An 18,377-nucleotide genomic window follows, 5' to 3' on the forward strand; every position below is an offset into this window, starting at 1 on the left:
AAAAGAAAGGCTAAAAGAAAGCTTTGTTACAGCTCACCTTGTATCAACTAATAAACCAACATTTTGTTACATAAGAAAATTTGACAATAAATAAGGAACATCTTAAAAGTGTGTAGCTTCACCAGATATTGTATTTTAGGTCCTGGTAGTATTAAATAGTTCAGTACACCTCATCTCTTTCCCAAAAAGTCTCTTATGTGATAATACATCACAGAAAAAAAATGTTATTCTGAACAATAGGGTCATATTATAGTAATGAGAAATCAAAGTAATGAATTTAATACTGAGACATTTCTCTTACATTCATTCACCCCTTCAAGAACTTCCCGAATCCTCAATAATACAATATTCAAAGAAAGGCCTATTCTATTCTTCCTCCCAGAGGCAAAGAGGGGCACCTTTGTGGACTCTAACAAAAAGTCTATTGAAGTTATCCCCTTCCTTCTCTCATTGGGTAATTGGGCTGGAAAGTCTGAATGGTAATGTCTTTGCAAACACTAAAATCAAGTCAACCCAGAAAATAATTTAGGACCTAGCAATCTTCTCTAGGACAGGCCAAAACCTCTTGCAACAAAACTCAGTGAAATAGTCCACCCTTCATTGCTATAATAAAATCTAATTGTGGTTTGCAAATTCAATAAAATGTGGGTCATCTGTAGCCTTGAAATATTTTTGAAGAAGTGATATTCCATTTTAAGTATTCGTGTCATGGTCTTCACCTGCAAATGCTCACAGGGACATAAGGAAAGGCAAACAAGGAAGTTCTTGAACAAAAAACAGGGAGCAGCAAAATAGCAGTATTAGAGTATGATTAGTCTTATTAATGGGAAGGAAAGGGAAGGATATATAGTTAATTAAGACTCAAGTGCCCTTTTGTGGAAGAGCAAATAAAACTCTTCCTGCAGCAACGGTTGTATATATAATGAACATGAAAAATGAAAGCTAGTATGACAGCCGAGACGTAAAAACACAAACTCCAGTGAAGGGGCATCATCATCATCTTTGCTATTTATTACAAGTTCTCATCTCACCCTCTCAAGCAGACTGGATTGAGCTGGATTCCAGGTTGCATCAGACACGATGTAAATGTTCCTGAAGTTAACATAGGTGACACAAAAAAATCAAGCTTTGAAAAGAACTAATAATGACTGAAGCTCCTGAACACCATTCCTAAAAGTATATCACCGCTTTTGTTGGCTATGTAACCTTAAGCAAGAGTTTTAACCAATCTAAAATCACATCCCCCAAAAACACTATAGCATTAGGGTAATCTTGAGGACTATGGAAGATAACATACATAAAACAGTTATGCACATATTAAACACCCCAATAAATATTATGTATAATATGCACGTATTAAATACCTTAATATGCACATATTAAACACCCCAATAAGTATTACCTATAATTACCAAAAGGAACCTTGGTGGTGCAATGGTCAGGCACTCAGCTGCCAACCTAAAGGCTCATGGTTCAAACCCATCAGCTGTTCCACAGGAGAAAAGACCTGGCAATGTGCTTCTGTAAAGACGGCAGGTTAGGAAACCCTTGGAGCAGTTCTACTCTCATACAGGATTACTATGAGTTGGAATCGACTCAACAACGCACAATAACATAATTACCAAAGAGGTAGCTATGTTGTTGTTGTGTGCCGTCGAGTCGGCCCTGACTCATAGTGACCCCTCCTTGGGTTTCTGAGGCAGTTATCACACAGAAGTAGGATTGCCCAACCTTCCTTCTGAGGAGTGGCTGGTGGGTTTGAACCACCAGCCTTCTGGTTAGCAGTCAAGTGCCTTAGGCACTATGCTACCAGAGCTCCTAAGAGGTAGGTATAGCAGGCAGCATTTTCCCAAAGACTCCTTTTTTCCCCAGAGCATTTAGGGTTCCACAGAACATAATTTGAGAATGTTCTGATTAACACTCATACTTACCAACCTCTACCAAATCACTATTTTGGACTCATTATTTGAAGGGCTATCACTCTTTCTAGGAGCTCTGGTAGCATAGTGCCTAAAGCACTTGACTGCTAACCAGAAGGCTGGCGGTTCAAACCCAACAGCCACTCTTCGGAAGGAAGGTTGGGCAATCTACTTCCATAGTGATACTGCCTCGGAAACCCAAGGAGGGGTCACTTTGAGTCAGGTCCAACTTGAGGGCACATAACAACAACAACATCATCACTCTTTCTAATCAGTATTTAGGAGACATTTGAGGTTAATTTGAGGGATAAAGGGTACATTTTTTTTTAATGGACTAGGAAGAGTACATTAAAATATATTAGAACAAAATTTCTACATCAAAAGTTATTAACAGAAGCAACTGATAATCTTTGTACTTTGCAACGTGCTTAATAATCCCTAATTATGCCACCATAAAAGACTTTCAAAGAGTATCTCCTGAAGGTTCTCATGTATGAACTATGTGTTTTTGAAAACTGGTTAGCTGGATTCTTTTAGAAAGAGAGATTAATTTTGGATAATCATAAGGGAAAGCCACCAATTTTACTACATAATCTTCAACCCTCTTTTTTATGCCCCAAGAAATGTCACCTAGCTTCACTGAAGCACAATTAATAAAGTGCCTTAGCAGCTCTGTAAACATCCATCATGGACCTGTTTTCTTTTAAACCTGCTAGTCAAAAGCTCAGCACTAGACCATCTATAGAGCTATTATAAAGATTTTAGTTATCTGCTCTATTATTCACCTCTTTTGGTTAAGTATTTTGTACTTAACATTTGCTTTATCACTCACGTGGAATACAGTAGAGTATCACAAATAGGGGTTCTTGGGATTTTGTTTTATTTTAAGTTCCTAGTAAATATACAAGAACAAAGAGTCTTTTCATAGAATATGCTATTGACAATTAACAGGGATTTGAGTCATGGAAGAGAGACAGGACTAAGGCAGCCGCTCTCATGACTAGAGCACTCTAGGTTGTAGCACTCACTGAATATTCTGTTTTAAAAGGCTTTAAAAGTCCAACATTTTGTACTAAACAGATATTTTTCATAGAATTTTTTTTAAAAAAAATTAGTTGTTGGTTTTTTATTTGCTTGTTGAATTTACCTACTGGATATTTATTGTTCCCTAGACTTTTTTTCACTGCCAAGGCCATCTTAAGCACCACTGACCAAGCAATGCAGACCCTAGAAAATCAGCTATTATAACTACTGGATGGTGTGCTCTTTTCTATACTTATAAACATCCTAGTGCTGACAGTAGTATATGTGATATCAAAATCTTAGTGGCCAAAGAGCGGGTCTAATCTGTTTCCACTTCTGCCCAGACCAACTCATTTCATTACATATCTTCCCTGTGGCATTAAAAGGTCATTTGCTGGATTCTATGGGTGGCTTAAGAGCTTAAAGCAGGAAAAACAACTAACGTCATGGTTTTTAACATTGTTCCATAAATGCCCTTTCCTCCCCTTTTCCCACCTCTCCTTTTTTCTCTCTCTATTTTTTTGTTCTAGCTTATCTAAACCACAGATCCACCCACATTATCAAGTGGATCCCATAGGAATTGCTTAATATTGTACCTAGGGCAGGGTATGCCATTTGGAAAAGGAACTTTTTACCCTGTATTCTTCAACATTCCTTAGATTTTTTACAATGACTCTATTGTTTTAACAATTAAAAACGGGGGGGGGGGTCCTAGAAAACAGCCCATTACAAATGTCTCTGTTGTTGTTGTTGTTAGTTGAGTTACGAGTCGTGTCCCTCGAGTTGCTCCTGACTCGTAGCGACCCCTCCTTGGGTTTCCGAGGCAGAATCACTTCCAACCTTCCTTCCGAGGAGTAGCTGGTGGGTTTGAACCACCAGCCTTCTGGTTAGTAGTCAAGTGCTTTAGGCACTAAGTTACCAGAGCTCTCACAAATGTCTCTAGCTACTGCCAAATGTCCCCTAGAGGGTAAAATCACCCTAAGTTGAGTACCACTGTTAACTTGTCAAATCTTTCCAGCTTTGATATAAAGCCTATTTCTTCTTATTAATTTCCGGAAGCTAGGATTTAACCTTTCTTCTAGTTAAAACATACCCAATTCCTTTAAAATTGTCACTCAGGATCCATATCTATGCATTCTTGCCATTAAATAACATGACTGCTATAGTATCAGAATGTTTTTAACAATATACATTGGAGTAGAATTTAGATTCTCAATACTTAAGTTGGTCTATAACAGTGCTGTCCAACAGAAACATAATGTGAGCCACATTATATTAACTCTAAATTTTTTGTAGTAGCAAAAACAACAGGTAAAGTTTACTTTCTGGTCAGGGGAAGAGGGGAGATGTAATACATCTCTGAAATCCAGTGTGTATTTTACACTTACAGAGTATCTCAACTCATATTAGCAACATATCAAGTGTTTAATTGTACTAGATTGAGCAGATTTGTAATGTATGTCAATGAATATGGAAAGAAGGTAGACAGATCAAATATTATAAACCAACTATATACCCAGTGGGAGCTCTAGTAACATAGTGCCTAAGGCACTTGACTGCTAACCAGAAGGCTGGTAGTTCAAAGTCACCAGCCACTCCTCGGAAGGAAGGTTAGGCAATCTACTTCCGTAGTGATACCGCCTCAGAAACCCAAGGAGGGGTCGCTATGAGTCGGGTCTGACTTGATGGCAAACAAAACAAAAAACAAAAACATATAACCAGAATGGATTTCTAGTATATTTAGCACTGATATTTTCAGTGTTGGCCATACCAACTTGTCAAATTAAAGGTCTTCCTAACAATTCATCAATTATATAAGGCCAAATACCATACTCCAAAGAGCCTATAACAGAGGACATTCATACCCTAAGCACTCCTCTTCAAAGAAGATGATTGTAAAATAAAGTGAGCACTGCTCAATGAGACATAAGACAGTTGTGTTTACATATATTGGTAGATGTGTGTATATACCAACATACCAACAACAATTACATGCAAGAACAGGAAATTATGGGTAATTTTTATTTTCTTTCTCTCTTCTTATCTCCTGTGGTTCTCAGTAAGGGCAGTGCCATCCCTAAATAGCTTTTTGCGAAAATTATGTGTAAGAGAGAGAAAGCAAAGATGCTAAAGATCCTGAAAGGCCTGGGTGGTACCACACAGCTAAAATTAGCCCATAGCCCTCACAAATTTTCAAAGTCCCACTGAGCCTTCATTTACATGAAAAATCTTGGTATAACTAAGTGAACCTGGTACCTAGCTGTTACACAAATAAACACAAAGTGTGCCTTTCACTGTATTAATGGACACTGAATTTTCCAAAAATATAACTACTGTGAAACTTAGGAACAAGAATTCTCTATTTAATTGGGATTTTATCAAAATTTATTCACCAATTCAGAAAATCGTATTGGTAAAAACAAGACCACTTGTGATAGCTCAGTTACCAGTACAACACATAATACCAATCTGCTTTCCAAGATGTTTTATTCATGGAAGTGAAATGTATAGGTGCAAATATTTACTATTTCATTATGTCTTCTAGTGTATCATGCCCAACTACCTTATAATGTCTTACATTTCAATAGACACAGTTTTATTATTAGTTACTGAAGGTTCCCTTTGTATTTATTTCAGATACAGCATTATATTGATTTTTTTTTCCCCAATTGTGTATGTAGAAAAGATACAGTACATAAGAATTTCACTTCAAAATAGTCAAGGGGCACTGTTTTTAGTTGCCATCGAGTCAACTCTGATCATGTCAAAGGGCAACATACCAACAAAACCAAACCTCTTTCCGTCTAGTTGATTCTGACTCCTAATGACCCTATAAGGCACAGTAGAAGTGTTCCCATAGGGTTTCCAAGGCTGTAATCTTTATGGAAGCAGATTGCCACGTTGTTCTCCATGGGGTAGCTAGTGGGTTTGAACTGCCAACCTTCCAGGTAGCAGCCAAGAGCTTAACCACTGTGCCACCAGGGATCCTTCAAGGGGCATTACCAAATGTTAAATTATAAAGCGGGGGTGTTGAGTCTGATAGACCTGGCTTACAGAAACCCAGTGTACTTATCCTAATGTAAATAGCTGTGAGTCACTTACCTTCCATACTAGGGGAAGGGAAAGCAATCATCATTAGCACAGGAAGAATCATCACTCCATCTACCATTGTACAACTGTCAAGGAAAAAGAAGAAATCTAAGTAAAACAAAACATTTTAACTGCAGGATGACAAATTAATAAGCATATGTAGCATCTTCAAACCACTACTCAAGGCCCTGTTACAAACCTTGTTCACATACATGATTATTGCCTTATACCTTAGTACATTTGAACATATATTCTTCACATGGATCTAAGCAATGTTGTTGTTGTTATGGGCTGTCGACTCATAGCGCAACCTCCTTGGGTTTCCGAGGCAGACTGCCCAACCTTCCTTTTGAACCGCCAGCCTTCTGGCTAGGAGTCAAGTGCCTTAGGCACTACTTACCACCAGAGCTCCTGGATCTATGCAAAGTCATGTTAATTTTTAATCAGATTTACCTCCTACTGGTGGCTACTCTAAGGAGCTCTGGTGGTGTAGTGGTTAAGGTATTTGGCTGCAAACCAAAAGGTCAATGGTTCGAACTTACCAGCCATTCCACAGAAGGAAGGGACAGTATGCTTCTGTAAAGATTTACAGCCTTGGAAACCCAATAGGGGAAGCTATGAATCAAAATTAACCAATGGCAGTGAGTTTGATTTTGGTTTGATGGCTACTCTAAGGCTACTTATTTGAGTACTCCCTCACCAAAAACAGGAAATGAAAACAATCTGAGGTATAAGGCTAGGAATTCCCACAGGATTTTAGTTTGAATTTTATCCTACCTTATGGAACATAAAATTGTCACTAAATTAAAAACACTGACCAGAGTGAACAGACTGTTCTAATATGATGTTAACGATTAAGTGATAGATTAATTCAAACTGCTTTACTGTGCCTGCATCTTACTCTCCTTTAATATAATTAGTGGTAGAGCTACCTACATCATCAAACAGCCTTCCTTCCCCCCCAAAAAAGCAAAACTTCTAGGGGGCACAGAGTGTATGTTACAGGTGATGGAAAAATTAGGAAATAGATAGTGGTGACGTTGCATAACATGATGAATAGAATTAATGTTGAAAGAGCAAATGTTTTATAGGTTTTTTAAAAAACATGTCTCCCTTACTAGACTGTAAATATGCTCCATGATAGCTGGAGTTAGTCTATCTTGTGTATCACTACCAAAGCCAAGTAAGTGCACATTGAGTAATTGTTGAATTGAAGTTTCCCTGCCTAATCAGTTCAATTTTAGTTTAAATTCTAAAGAATTAAAACCACACAGATACACATATACACTCAATGTTAAGGGATGGCCAAATTAAGCCCTTTATCATCACTGTAACTTCAATCTGTATTGTTTATTTCAGGTAACAATAAAAGTTGAGAAATCAAGCTTCAAATCAAGAATCCTTTCATTATTTTTCTTTTTTTTTTTTTTTTTTAAATCTAAGCAATAATCACTGGCTTTTTTTCCATGTCACAAGCCAACAAAAGCCCTTGCCCCAAAATACCTTTTAATAGATGGTTATTTTCCTCTCTCTGCCAAGTAAAATTAAAACACTAATTTATGGTCATAAATAGAACACAGAAAAAGAGTTATAAATTCACTCCCCAGGCTAATCTACTGTTTTTAGACAGCTCATAATCTGCCAAAATTCATTGGGAAACATCACCATCACTTACTGGCTGCCATTTTGTTCAATGTCTGGAATGTCTCCGATGACCAGTTAATTCAACTATTTTTAAATGGTGCACCCAAAAGGAAAGAGAATGCAGAAAGACAGTGTTCAGGAATAAATTTCTCAAACATGCTTTAATTATTATTTTTTTTAATCAGTATTCTAATGTCCCAATTTGAAGCCTCAAGGATCTATTTCTAATTTTAAGACATATTAAAATGAAAATACTGTTTTGAACGGTAAACTTTCAACCCCCATGTTCTCGAGTACTTTTTGGCTAAGGAGTTTTCAGATGTGTGTTGGCAAGAAAGAAGGGTTGGTAAAGGATAGGAATGGCAGTAATTCAATACTTCAAGGGTACCTTACTCTGGTGGTTTTCATATTTTTTGTTCTCAAGAGCTCTCAACACTCTTAAAAATCTCTAGGACCTTATGAAGCCTTCCTATATGGGCTGTATCTAAATGTATTAACAATAAAAACATTTTAAATATTTTAAAATATTTATTTCTTCAAAAATAATATATCTACTACCACCTTATTTTTTTATAAATTTTCTAAAACCACATTGTTTTCTGAAACAAACCCAAAGAAAGTATTAACAATAGTGCCGTTTTGCATTTTTACAAATCTCTACTATATCTGACTTAGTAGACAGCTGGATTATCATCTATGATGCTACATTCAGTGTGTTACAACAGGTTGTATTGGTTGAAGTATGTGTAGAAAATCTAGTTCACATAAAGGAGGACCTCACAGAATCCCTAAAAAGTCTTGGAACCCCAGGACTCCTTACACCACCTTCTGAGAACCACTGCCTTACTTCTTAACAGATCAGTCCTTCTGCTATACCAGATAAGTAGATGATAACAGATCATTGAAAATGAGTAGTTATCCACCTGACAAAAACGCTACTGTTCTAGTTTTAGAAATCTCATTAACTTCTTTCTTTGACATCAATGAAGTCAACAAGTCTAACAGTAAAAGAAAAAGGCACTGGGTGTTTTTTCTTTTTTAATGTAGAAATATTTTAAGTACACAACTAAATATGTTTTAAATGGGATATAAACTTGTGATAAGAAGGTATTCACTTATATGCTCATCTCATTTAGGTTCACCTAAATCCTTATGACAGTCCTAATGTCAGAGTCCCTACCTGAGAAATCACAGACTACTGAGGATCACAGAATAATATCTGAGAGTACAGAACACAAATTGTGTTTTTTGTTTTGGCTGTACTTTTCTTGTTTGTTTGTTTGTTTGTAATTGGGTGAAAGTTCACAGAGCAAATTGGTTTTCCAATTTAACAATTCATACATTCTGTTTTCTGACATTAATTTCAATCCCCACAACGTAGCAGCACTCTTCCACTTCTTCCCTGTGTTTACCATTTCTCTTTGTTCTTTCCTATCCCTTCCAGCCTTCTTAGCTTTATGTTGTTGTTGTGTGCCGTCGAGTCAAACCCGACTCATACTTAGCTTTATACCACTGGCTAAACGCTGCGTTTTTAATCTTGTATGGTTAACTGTTCTAATGAGTGCACACCTTCCCAGTATTATTGTTCACCTTACAGGCTTATCTATATTTTGAGCCACAGGGAAGTGCCCAGCTTGAAGGGCCATAGTCTCTGGGGTTCCACCAGTCTTCATCAAACCAGTAAGTCTCGCCTTTTTTTTTTTTTTTTTTTTAATCATTTTGAGTTTTGTTCCGTATTTTTTTCCCACTCTGTCTGGGACGTCCTATTGTGATCTCTTTCAGAGCTATCAGTAGTGGTAGCTGAGCACCATTTAGTTCTTCTTGTCTCAGGGTCATGGAGGCTGGGGTTCACATGATCCATTAGTCCTTTGGATTGTTTCTTTGTGTCTTTCATTATCTTCACTCTTCTTTGCTCCGAACAGGAAGAGACAAATAGTTGAACCTTAGATGGCTGCGCACAAGCTTTCAACTCCCCAGTCGCTACTCACCCACATAAGATGTAGAACATTTTCTTTGTAGACTATGTTATGACAATTGGCCTTAGTATCCCGACACTACGATCCTGAGCCCCCAAACCCAATGACTCAGTCCTTAAGGTGTTTGGTTATCACAAAGTTTTCAAAACTTTGTTCCCTATGTGCTCTACTATATTCATGGATATATTTGCAGCACATATAAATACATATATATATATTTGTGGGTGTAGTCCTATTAACATTCCCCTCATGTTCAGCTTGGGTGTCCATCTATGTATTCATTCATGGCTTATTGTTATTACTTTTATTGCAGAATTGTGTATGTAACAGTATTCACCTTTGTTGCCTTAAACGCTCATGCTCCTTCCTGTGTCTTTCACTCCCTTGATCTTAATTGTTTCCACCAGTAATATACACACCTCCGTTCTGTTTGGGAGCTCTGGTAGCGTAGTGCCTAAGGCACTTGACTGCTAACCAGAAGGCTGGCGGTTCTAATCTACCAGCCACTCCTCGGAAGGAAGATGGGGCAATCTACTTCCATAGTGATACTGCCTCGGAAACCCAAGGAGGGGTCACTATGAGTTGGGTCCAACTCGACAGCACATAACAACAACCACCGTTCTATTTTAGGGTAAGCACCTCCACCCCTGGTCACTGATCCCAATATATCAGAGACAAGGAAAATAGCTACTCAGAAGATGGTTAGGGACCTCCCCAACACCTCAACTAAGGTACCCTCTTTAAATCAGCACCATCTCTTACAACGTCACAAGCCTACCATCTTGAGAGACAGACCATTCCCATGATACTCTACTAAAAACAGACATATAACCAAGACAGAACAGAATCACTTTCCAAATCCCATGGTCTTTACAAACTCCATTTATAGATCCGACTGATACCAAGTTAAGGTGCTAGCATTTAGCTCAGTTTCTAACATGTGTGGGCCTGAGACCAAGTTTGGCACTTACTTTGCTCATCACAAGTTTACAGCTTGATAGAGCCACAGATACATTGTGATAAATACATTATCAAAACAAAACAAATCACAAAACATTTTTATATTGGTCACAGAACAATCAAGAATACTACTACTACTAATAATATTCTTGATTATATTCTTAAATATATTATTCTAATAATATATTTATAATACACTTAATAATAATAATAATAATACAGTTCAACTTTTGGAACCCATATTAAACAACCTAGTTGATAATCTACACTACTGCCTGAAAAGGATATTTCTAATATCTAAACTTATGAATAGCACACAATTTGTTATCCATAAGTTGAAGGATATGGGAGAGCTCTAAGATGAACCCTAAGATTCTTTCCTATTGCAAAATTCTACATAAAGTTAATGTGTCTTGCCTGGTGGACTAAACTCACTTGGTTTATCTACCCTCTCAAGACATAATTTACTGAGTACCTGTTCAGTTGATAGGTACCTTATAAATACTCTCTTAGATTCCATTTTAACATCTTAAAAGACAGGTCATACAATCACGTATCCCAATTCTGAATGATTTTCCCATCACCCATTTAAAGTAACACTCTAACCTATGCTTGCTTACCATCAATAAGGGATGCCATCACTACCATTCTATAATGTTCTTCTTTATAGCTCTTCATGTGATTTGTGCTATGACTTTCATTTTATATATTCTCTTTGATATAACAGGCAGAGGCAAAAAGCAAAAAAAAATTTCAGTAACTACGCTTTCTCTCAGTCATCTGTTAAGATTACATCACTATCACCCTAACAGTAGTGGCATGTACTAAGGGGAGTCCCCTGGTAGTGTAAACATTTAATGTACTCTGTTAACAGAGAGACTGAAGGTTCAAGTCCAGCCACAGGTGCTTCAGAAGAAGAGCCTGGCAATATACTTCTGAAAAATCAGTGACTGGAAAACCTTATGAAGCACAGTCCTACTCTGATACATATGGATTCATCATGAGTCAGAACCCACTTGAGGGCAACTGATACATATTTTACTAAGGCACTGTGTTTAGTGATCAATACTTAACATCTCATTCAATCTCTCCCCAAACACTCTAAAAGTATTCATATTAATTCCATTTTACAGATAAGAAAATAAATGAGTAGAAGTAACTTGCCCAAAGTCACAAGGTCAAACTCAAGATGATGTGACTAGAATCCAGGTCTTAGTCAACCAGCACGTACTCAATTCTTTTTAACTAACTGTAATTTAACAATCTGATTTTATCATTCTTAACATGTTATCCAAACTTCAACTCCTTCTGAGCTTCAACTATTTTCCTCTTAGAGAACAATCTTTACCAATGGTTATTTGAGATGGCCCCTTCAAAAAAAGATCTTGATGTGAAAGAAAAAAAGCAAGTTATCTGATGGTTTCTATCTCTGATGTCTATGCTTCATTTCTCTTGTAACTTATACCTCAAAATAAAAACAGGAGTGTCAATCAGGTACATTGTTTGGGCAAAGTTTAGACCCAGGCAAGGCAAATTCCAGACATGAAACACTAAGGAGAGATACACTTACAACAACTTCCAACTGTGACAAAAATGAGCCATTGTGTGAGAGCAGTAATGTCTCTTGTATCCTCAATAGGCAAAGCAATAACCCAATGGCAGCTTCTCCAAACTACCTGGTGCTTTTGTGGGGGTGAAAAGTAACATAGGCAACAAAACTAACAAAACCAAACCCATTGTCATTGAGTCAATTCTGACACATACTGACCCTACAATACCCAATAGGACAGAGCAGAACTGCTCCATAAGGTTTCCAAGGCTGTAAATATTTATGGAAGCAGACGGCCTCATCTTTTTCCCTTGAAGTGGCTGGTGGGTTTGAACCACCAACCTTTTCATTGTTGTTGTTGTTGTTATGTGCCATCGAGTCAAACCCGACTCATAGCAACCCCTCCTTGGGTTTCCGAGGCAGTATCACTACGGAAGTAGGATTGCCCAACCTTCCTTCCGAGGAGTGGCTGGTGGGTTTGAACCGCCAGCCGTCTGGTTAGCAGGCAAGTGTCTTAGCCACTATTCTACCAGAGCCATTAACCACTATCCCACCAGAGCTCCATATAGCCTGCAAAGAAAGGGCTAAAAGGATGTCATCATACCATTAAAGTTAAGGCAGTTTAGAGAGAAAGATAAATAAATAAAAATAACCCACAATTTTTGTTAAGTTGATTCTGACTCATAGTGCCCCACATGTGTGTCAGAGCAGAACTGTGGCTCCATAAATAAACCCAAACTAAAGCCCACTGCCATAGAGTTGATTCTGACTCATAGTGACCCTAAAGGACCGAGTAGGATTGCCCCAGAGGGTTTCCAAGGCTGTAATCTTTACAGAAACAGACGGCCACATCTTTTCTCCTTCTCTGAAGAGCAGCTGGTGGGTTCAAACTGCAGACCTTTTGGTAGGCAGCTGAGCACTTTAACCACTGTGCCACAAGGGCTGTTGGCTTTTTTTTTTTTTGTTTTAACAGTAGCAGATCACCAGGTCTTTCTTCCAAAGCATGTCTAGGTGAACTTAAACCCCCAATCTTTAGGTTACAGTTGAACATGTTAACCATTTACACCACCTAGGAGCTCTGGTAGTGTAGTGACTAAGGCACTTGACTGCTAACCAGAAGGCTGGCGGTTCAAACTCACCAGACACTCCTCAGAAGGAAGGGTGGGCAATCTACTTCCGTAGTGATAATGCCTTAGAAACCCAAAGAGAGGTTGCTATGAGTCAGATCTACCTTGAGAGCACATAACAACGACAACAGGGACTCTATAGGGAGAGGAACCTATGAAGTACCTTATATTCCAATAAAATGGTTTCTTTAACATTAGTCCAAATGACTACTACACCATGATATCCTCAGCCTATATAACTATGAGACCAGAACACCTAGATGACACCCAACTACCAATGTCAACCACTCAGAAGGGGATCTATGTAGGAGATCCTGGATAGAGTGGGAGAACAATGTGGAACAAAACTCAAAATCATTTAAAAAGGAGGGTGGGCAGGTTTACTTGTCTGATAAGAACCTGATGAAACCACTGAGACAATGTCCTCTAGCTGCCCTTCAGGTCCAGAATTGAACCCATTCCTGTGACTTCCAGCCAAACGAAAGACATGCATATGAGCTAAACATTTACATTAGGTAGATACAATCCTTGGAGAGATCATGGGGGAATAGAAGGGCTGTGTATGCAAAGGGGGACAGCTCAGGGGGCAGGAGTGCATGTGAGGGAAGGACATAGGGAAGAAGTAACTGTGGGAGGAAGTGGGAAAGTGGGAGGGGAACTGTTACACTGTGGGAAATTTCAATCCTCATGAGACAAAGTGTATGTGAGCTGCTGTATGGAAAGAGAATTTGCTCTGCAAACTTTCACCCTAATCACAGTAAAATAAAAAATAAAACGGTTTCTTTGCCAATTTTATTCTGAAGTTCACAGAACGGTATTGGACGTATTTCCAATATTGTATATACTCCCACTATAAACTATTATTTTGTGAGCTTCAGAATAAAATGGGCAAAACACCACTGTACTGAAACATAAGGCACTTCACAAGCGCCTCTTCCCTCACCCCTAGTGATTCTTCAGTATAACAGAAATGAAAAAAAGAAAAATCTCCAAAAGAAAGACAGCACCACCAGGACTTCACCATATAAATTAGGGTCTTTTCTCCATTTCACACATGGCCTGTTAAATGTTTTTAACACCATACTCTGTCTGAACTGGCCATGTGCAAGTTGCCAAGAACTCGGTCTTGAAACTTCAGAGCAGCCAGAGGTTTTTTGGTGGGGTGTGACTTTCAGGGTATTAGCAAACAATTTGATCTTCTGTGATAGATTAATACAAATAGCTTCTTGGACAAGTCCTATTGAACTGAAATCCAGGATTAGTTCATCCTCTAGTTAGAGGAAAACATTTACAGATTATTTCCGGAAAGGAAGAGTTGTGACTGAAAGAACTGCACTATAAACATTCCAGTTCTGACAGATGGACCCGAGATTTGGTTTGTAAAGGAAGGGGAAAAACAATATAATTTGTAAAAAGAGGGAAAAAAGCTGCTGTATGGAAAATGAATTTGCTCTGTAAACTTTCACCCAAATCACAATAAAAATTAAAAAATAGAGGGAAAAAAGATGAGGTTTGAGTGACTGAAAATGAGAAAGGTTTTATTTATGTTACTATGTAAGAACTAAAGAATCCCCATTAAATTCATTTTAAACTGTGTACAAAAGGAACTTGATATTGTTATACCCCTCTTTACAAAATGTATTGCTTATAAAAATAAGCTAAGCTTCTGAGACTTCCAAATGCCGTGATCACACACTACATGCCTTAGTGCTACCTCAAAATTAGGTTTTCTTTCATCAGGCTTGGCAACATGGACAATGTCCTTCACTTTCCAGTTTATTCCCTCTGTATGAAATGATCATCATCTTCCTGCTTTGTTCCAACTGATAGGTCCCCATCATCTCCCAGCTGTTTTATTTATCCTTCTCCTGTGCAGCTCAGGGATCACTCTCCTCCCTCCTGTTTACAAAGTGTGGCTACAATTATTTTCATACCTGCTGGTAGGAAGGACTCTGTTATTGCCCCCCACAATATCCTTTTTAGATTCATAACTCTGAAATTCATTTGAAAACCCCACTTCCTCGGGAAGTCTTCTGTTAGATGGTAACTCTACCCTCTGTGTCATTTCTAACTATGCCTGACCTGAACTTTCACCCTCCCTTACCTTAGCAGTGCAGATCTTTCTATCCCTTTTATTATTAAACAAAGGATATTTCTGGCATCTACTGTCTGACACACTGTCTCAATGCTAAGGCTAATGTGACTGATTAGCCTACAGTAATCTGAAGTGTGTGTGGGGGGAGGGGGGATAGATAAGATGGAAAGAAATGTTAGGGCCAGGGAGGAATATTTTTCTTTTTCTTTTAACAGGAAACACTAGAACATTTCTGGGACAATGACAAAAATCATCCTTTATATACTGACCCTGGCAGAGCCTCCCTTCTAATACACACTCTACCCATCCACTTCCAAGCCCAGTCTGTCTCAGCCCTTCCCACCCTCACTTTGTATTGAATTATATTAACCTGCTATATATCTTCTTCATAGTATATAGCCTTGCATGCAATGTTTATTCATTAGTTTATTTATTTTGTTATCTCTTTCTCCCTCTCTCACTCCTCCTTCAACCACCAAAATGTAAGCAACATGAAAATAAGAACTTGGTCTGGCTCATGGCTACATTCCTATGTCTGGCACATACTAGGAACTTAATATAAACTAAAACACATTAATTTTCATTGCTTAGCCTATGCTACACTTTGGATTGAGGTGACTTTGGATTGGGTGGGAAGGAGAGGTTTTAGGAATTTTATACAGCTTAGCAAGGAATCATCTGAGGGAAGGGAATGGCTATGTCCTCAAATTAATACAGAACCAACCAGGTGTCTGAGGTAAATTAAAAGATATCATTTGGAACTCGGATTCCAGTTTTCATGGGTATCATCCAAGAGAAGCAGCCAAACAAAAAGACGGCTGGCAGACTGTAGGTATACCAGACAACTCCCTGATGGACAATATCCCATTTGGAAAGAACTGCTTGGATCTCCAGTTGCAGACACCAGCTGATATGCCCAGAGCTATCATCCCCAGTGACCTCTGAGACAGCTTCTGTAGCTTGAAAATACATCTCCCACAAGTCAGAAATTGACATATTATCCCCCTTCCCCCATTGAAGTCTTTAACAGTTATTGACGCTATTTGGAAAGCCATGCTTCCATGTCTATTAATAACCTTAGGAAAGAACCCAACTAAGTGTCAAAAGAAAAACAGATCTGGCTGACAGAAGCCACAGCCTCAACCAGAGGTTACAATTAACAATTAGTACATTGGAGAAAAAGGAAATTGTAACACCTCCTGCATCAGATGTTATCCCTTCAGGACACTTAAACAAAATACTTGGCTAATGAATTTACGGAATGTTGAATCCAGAACCTAGTCTTTACAGGAAGAACTATAAGTCAGAATCAATTCGACAGCAATGGGTTTGGTTTGGTTCTGATATCTATTTAAAAGTCCCAGGGTAGTGCCATTGATCAACACAAATGGTAACTTAATATATATTGTTTTGCATTTTATTTTTTTTAATCAAGATATTTTTTCAAATTTCTTCCATATTAATGCTTTTTTTAAAAAATGGATGCCTAGTGGCGTAGTGCCTAAGTCATTCGACTACTAACCAGAAGGCTGGTGGTTCAAACAGTCACTCCTCAGAAGGAAGACTGGGCGATCTACTTCCGTAGAGATACCGTCTCGGAAACCCAAGGAGGGTGGCTATGAGTCAAATCGACTGGACAGCGGCAGTGAGTTTGGGTTTTTTTTGGTGTTAGTATTCCATCACTGTGTCCCTGAGTGCTATAAATTGCTAACACACTCAGTTGCTAACCAAAAGGACAGAGGTTCTATCTAGTCCACCTAGAGGCACTACAAAAGAAAAGCCTGGCAATCCACTTTCAAAAAATCAGCCATTGAAAACCCTATGGAGACGAGTCATACACATAGCAAGGTGATCTATTTAAATAGACCAGTATCATCAACTAACTTTTTCTGCTTGTCAATGATTCCAGGAAATTTCCCCCATTAGGCTGATGTCATTACACCTATGGTTATTCATACTTTCTTACTTTCTCCAGGTGACATCTTATCTTAAATATCAACCAAATTAACCTACTTTACATAGTAGAATGACTAACATTAATTTTAAGAAGACTGCTCTTCATGGTTCTTTCTCCTCTGCTCTCTTCCAACTAGAATGTGATTAATGGAATTCTCTCACAATGTAGCTTGAAATATGCTTTTGCCAGTCGAGCAGCTAAAGCAGAATCAGATAATTGTGGTATGACTCAACAAATGCACAGCTGTTCATTTAAATATATCCATCAAAAGTATAAATACAACCATGAGAAAGAAAATGAACCACGTACACAGGGTCAGTGCACAAGTTGAATGGGTTAGCATGCAAGTAACCACAACAGAAAACAAGGAGGAGAAGGAGAGAGGCAGAGAGAGGTTTAGGATACTGGGTAGAAAGCGACCAGATAATTGATGTAACATAAACCACCAATCCAATCAAAAAACACTCATTGGCCTGAACAGGAAAACAACATGAAATAGAAAGTAAAAAATAAATGCACTGTACTCAATAGGGACAAAGAACAAAAGAAGATGCCCCCGAGTACACAGAGGGAAAGAGCTCATAGGATACAATGGATCCTGTCTGTTATTCAAGGAGCTCTGGTGGCGTAGTGCCTAAAGCATTTGACTGCTAACCAGAAGGCTGGTGGTTCAAACCCATCAGCCATTCCTCGGAAGGAAGGTTAGGCAATCTACTCCAGTAGAGATATTGCCTGGGAAACCTAAGGAGGGGTCGACTATGAGTCAAATCAACTTAACAAATCAACTCTCAACAAATCAACTCAACAAACCAATTCAATAAATCAACTCAATCGCAGTTGAGTCTTTGTTATTCAAAACAAAGACCCTGAGCAGATGAAAATAGGAGATACAGAATTCTAGTATCAGTCCCCTTTCCAATGTCCTAGAAGACCTTGATTATAAAATCATGAAAATGTGGAGATCTCTCCAATTTCCCCCCAAAGTACGTATGTGAAAACCATCACTCCCTACTAGGTGAGCCCTTTGGCTGGGTTTT

At 38.3% G+C, this 18,377-nt stretch overlaps 1 protein-coding gene across 1 annotated transcript in view; it reads right to left on the reverse strand.

Moving 5' to 3' along the window:
• The window catches only part of ACVR1 (activin A receptor type 1), a 78,182-nt gene extending 63,494 nt beyond the window's left edge, over window positions 1-14,688 (reverse strand). The window contains exons 1-2 of the mRNA XM_007941820.2: window positions 14,637-14,688; window positions 6,045-6,119 (exon numbers count right to left, since the gene is read on the reverse strand). Coding sequence (XP_007940011.1) covers window positions 6,045-6,111 — 67 coding nt within the window. The 5' untranslated portion in view covers window positions 6,112-6,119; window positions 14,637-14,688. The remainder of the gene's footprint in view (window positions 1-6,044; window positions 6,120-14,636) is intronic.
• Between the last annotated feature and the right edge of the window lie 3,689 nt (window positions 14,689-18,377).

The sequence above is a fragment of the Orycteropus afer genome, unplaced genomic scaffold, assembly GCF_000298275.1.
Source record: "Orycteropus afer afer isolate SDZICR_OR568_19922 unplaced genomic scaffold, OryAfe1.0 scaffold00084, whole genome shotgun sequence".
Taxonomy (NCBI): domain Eukaryota; kingdom Metazoa; phylum Chordata; class Mammalia; order Tubulidentata; family Orycteropodidae; genus Orycteropus; species Orycteropus afer.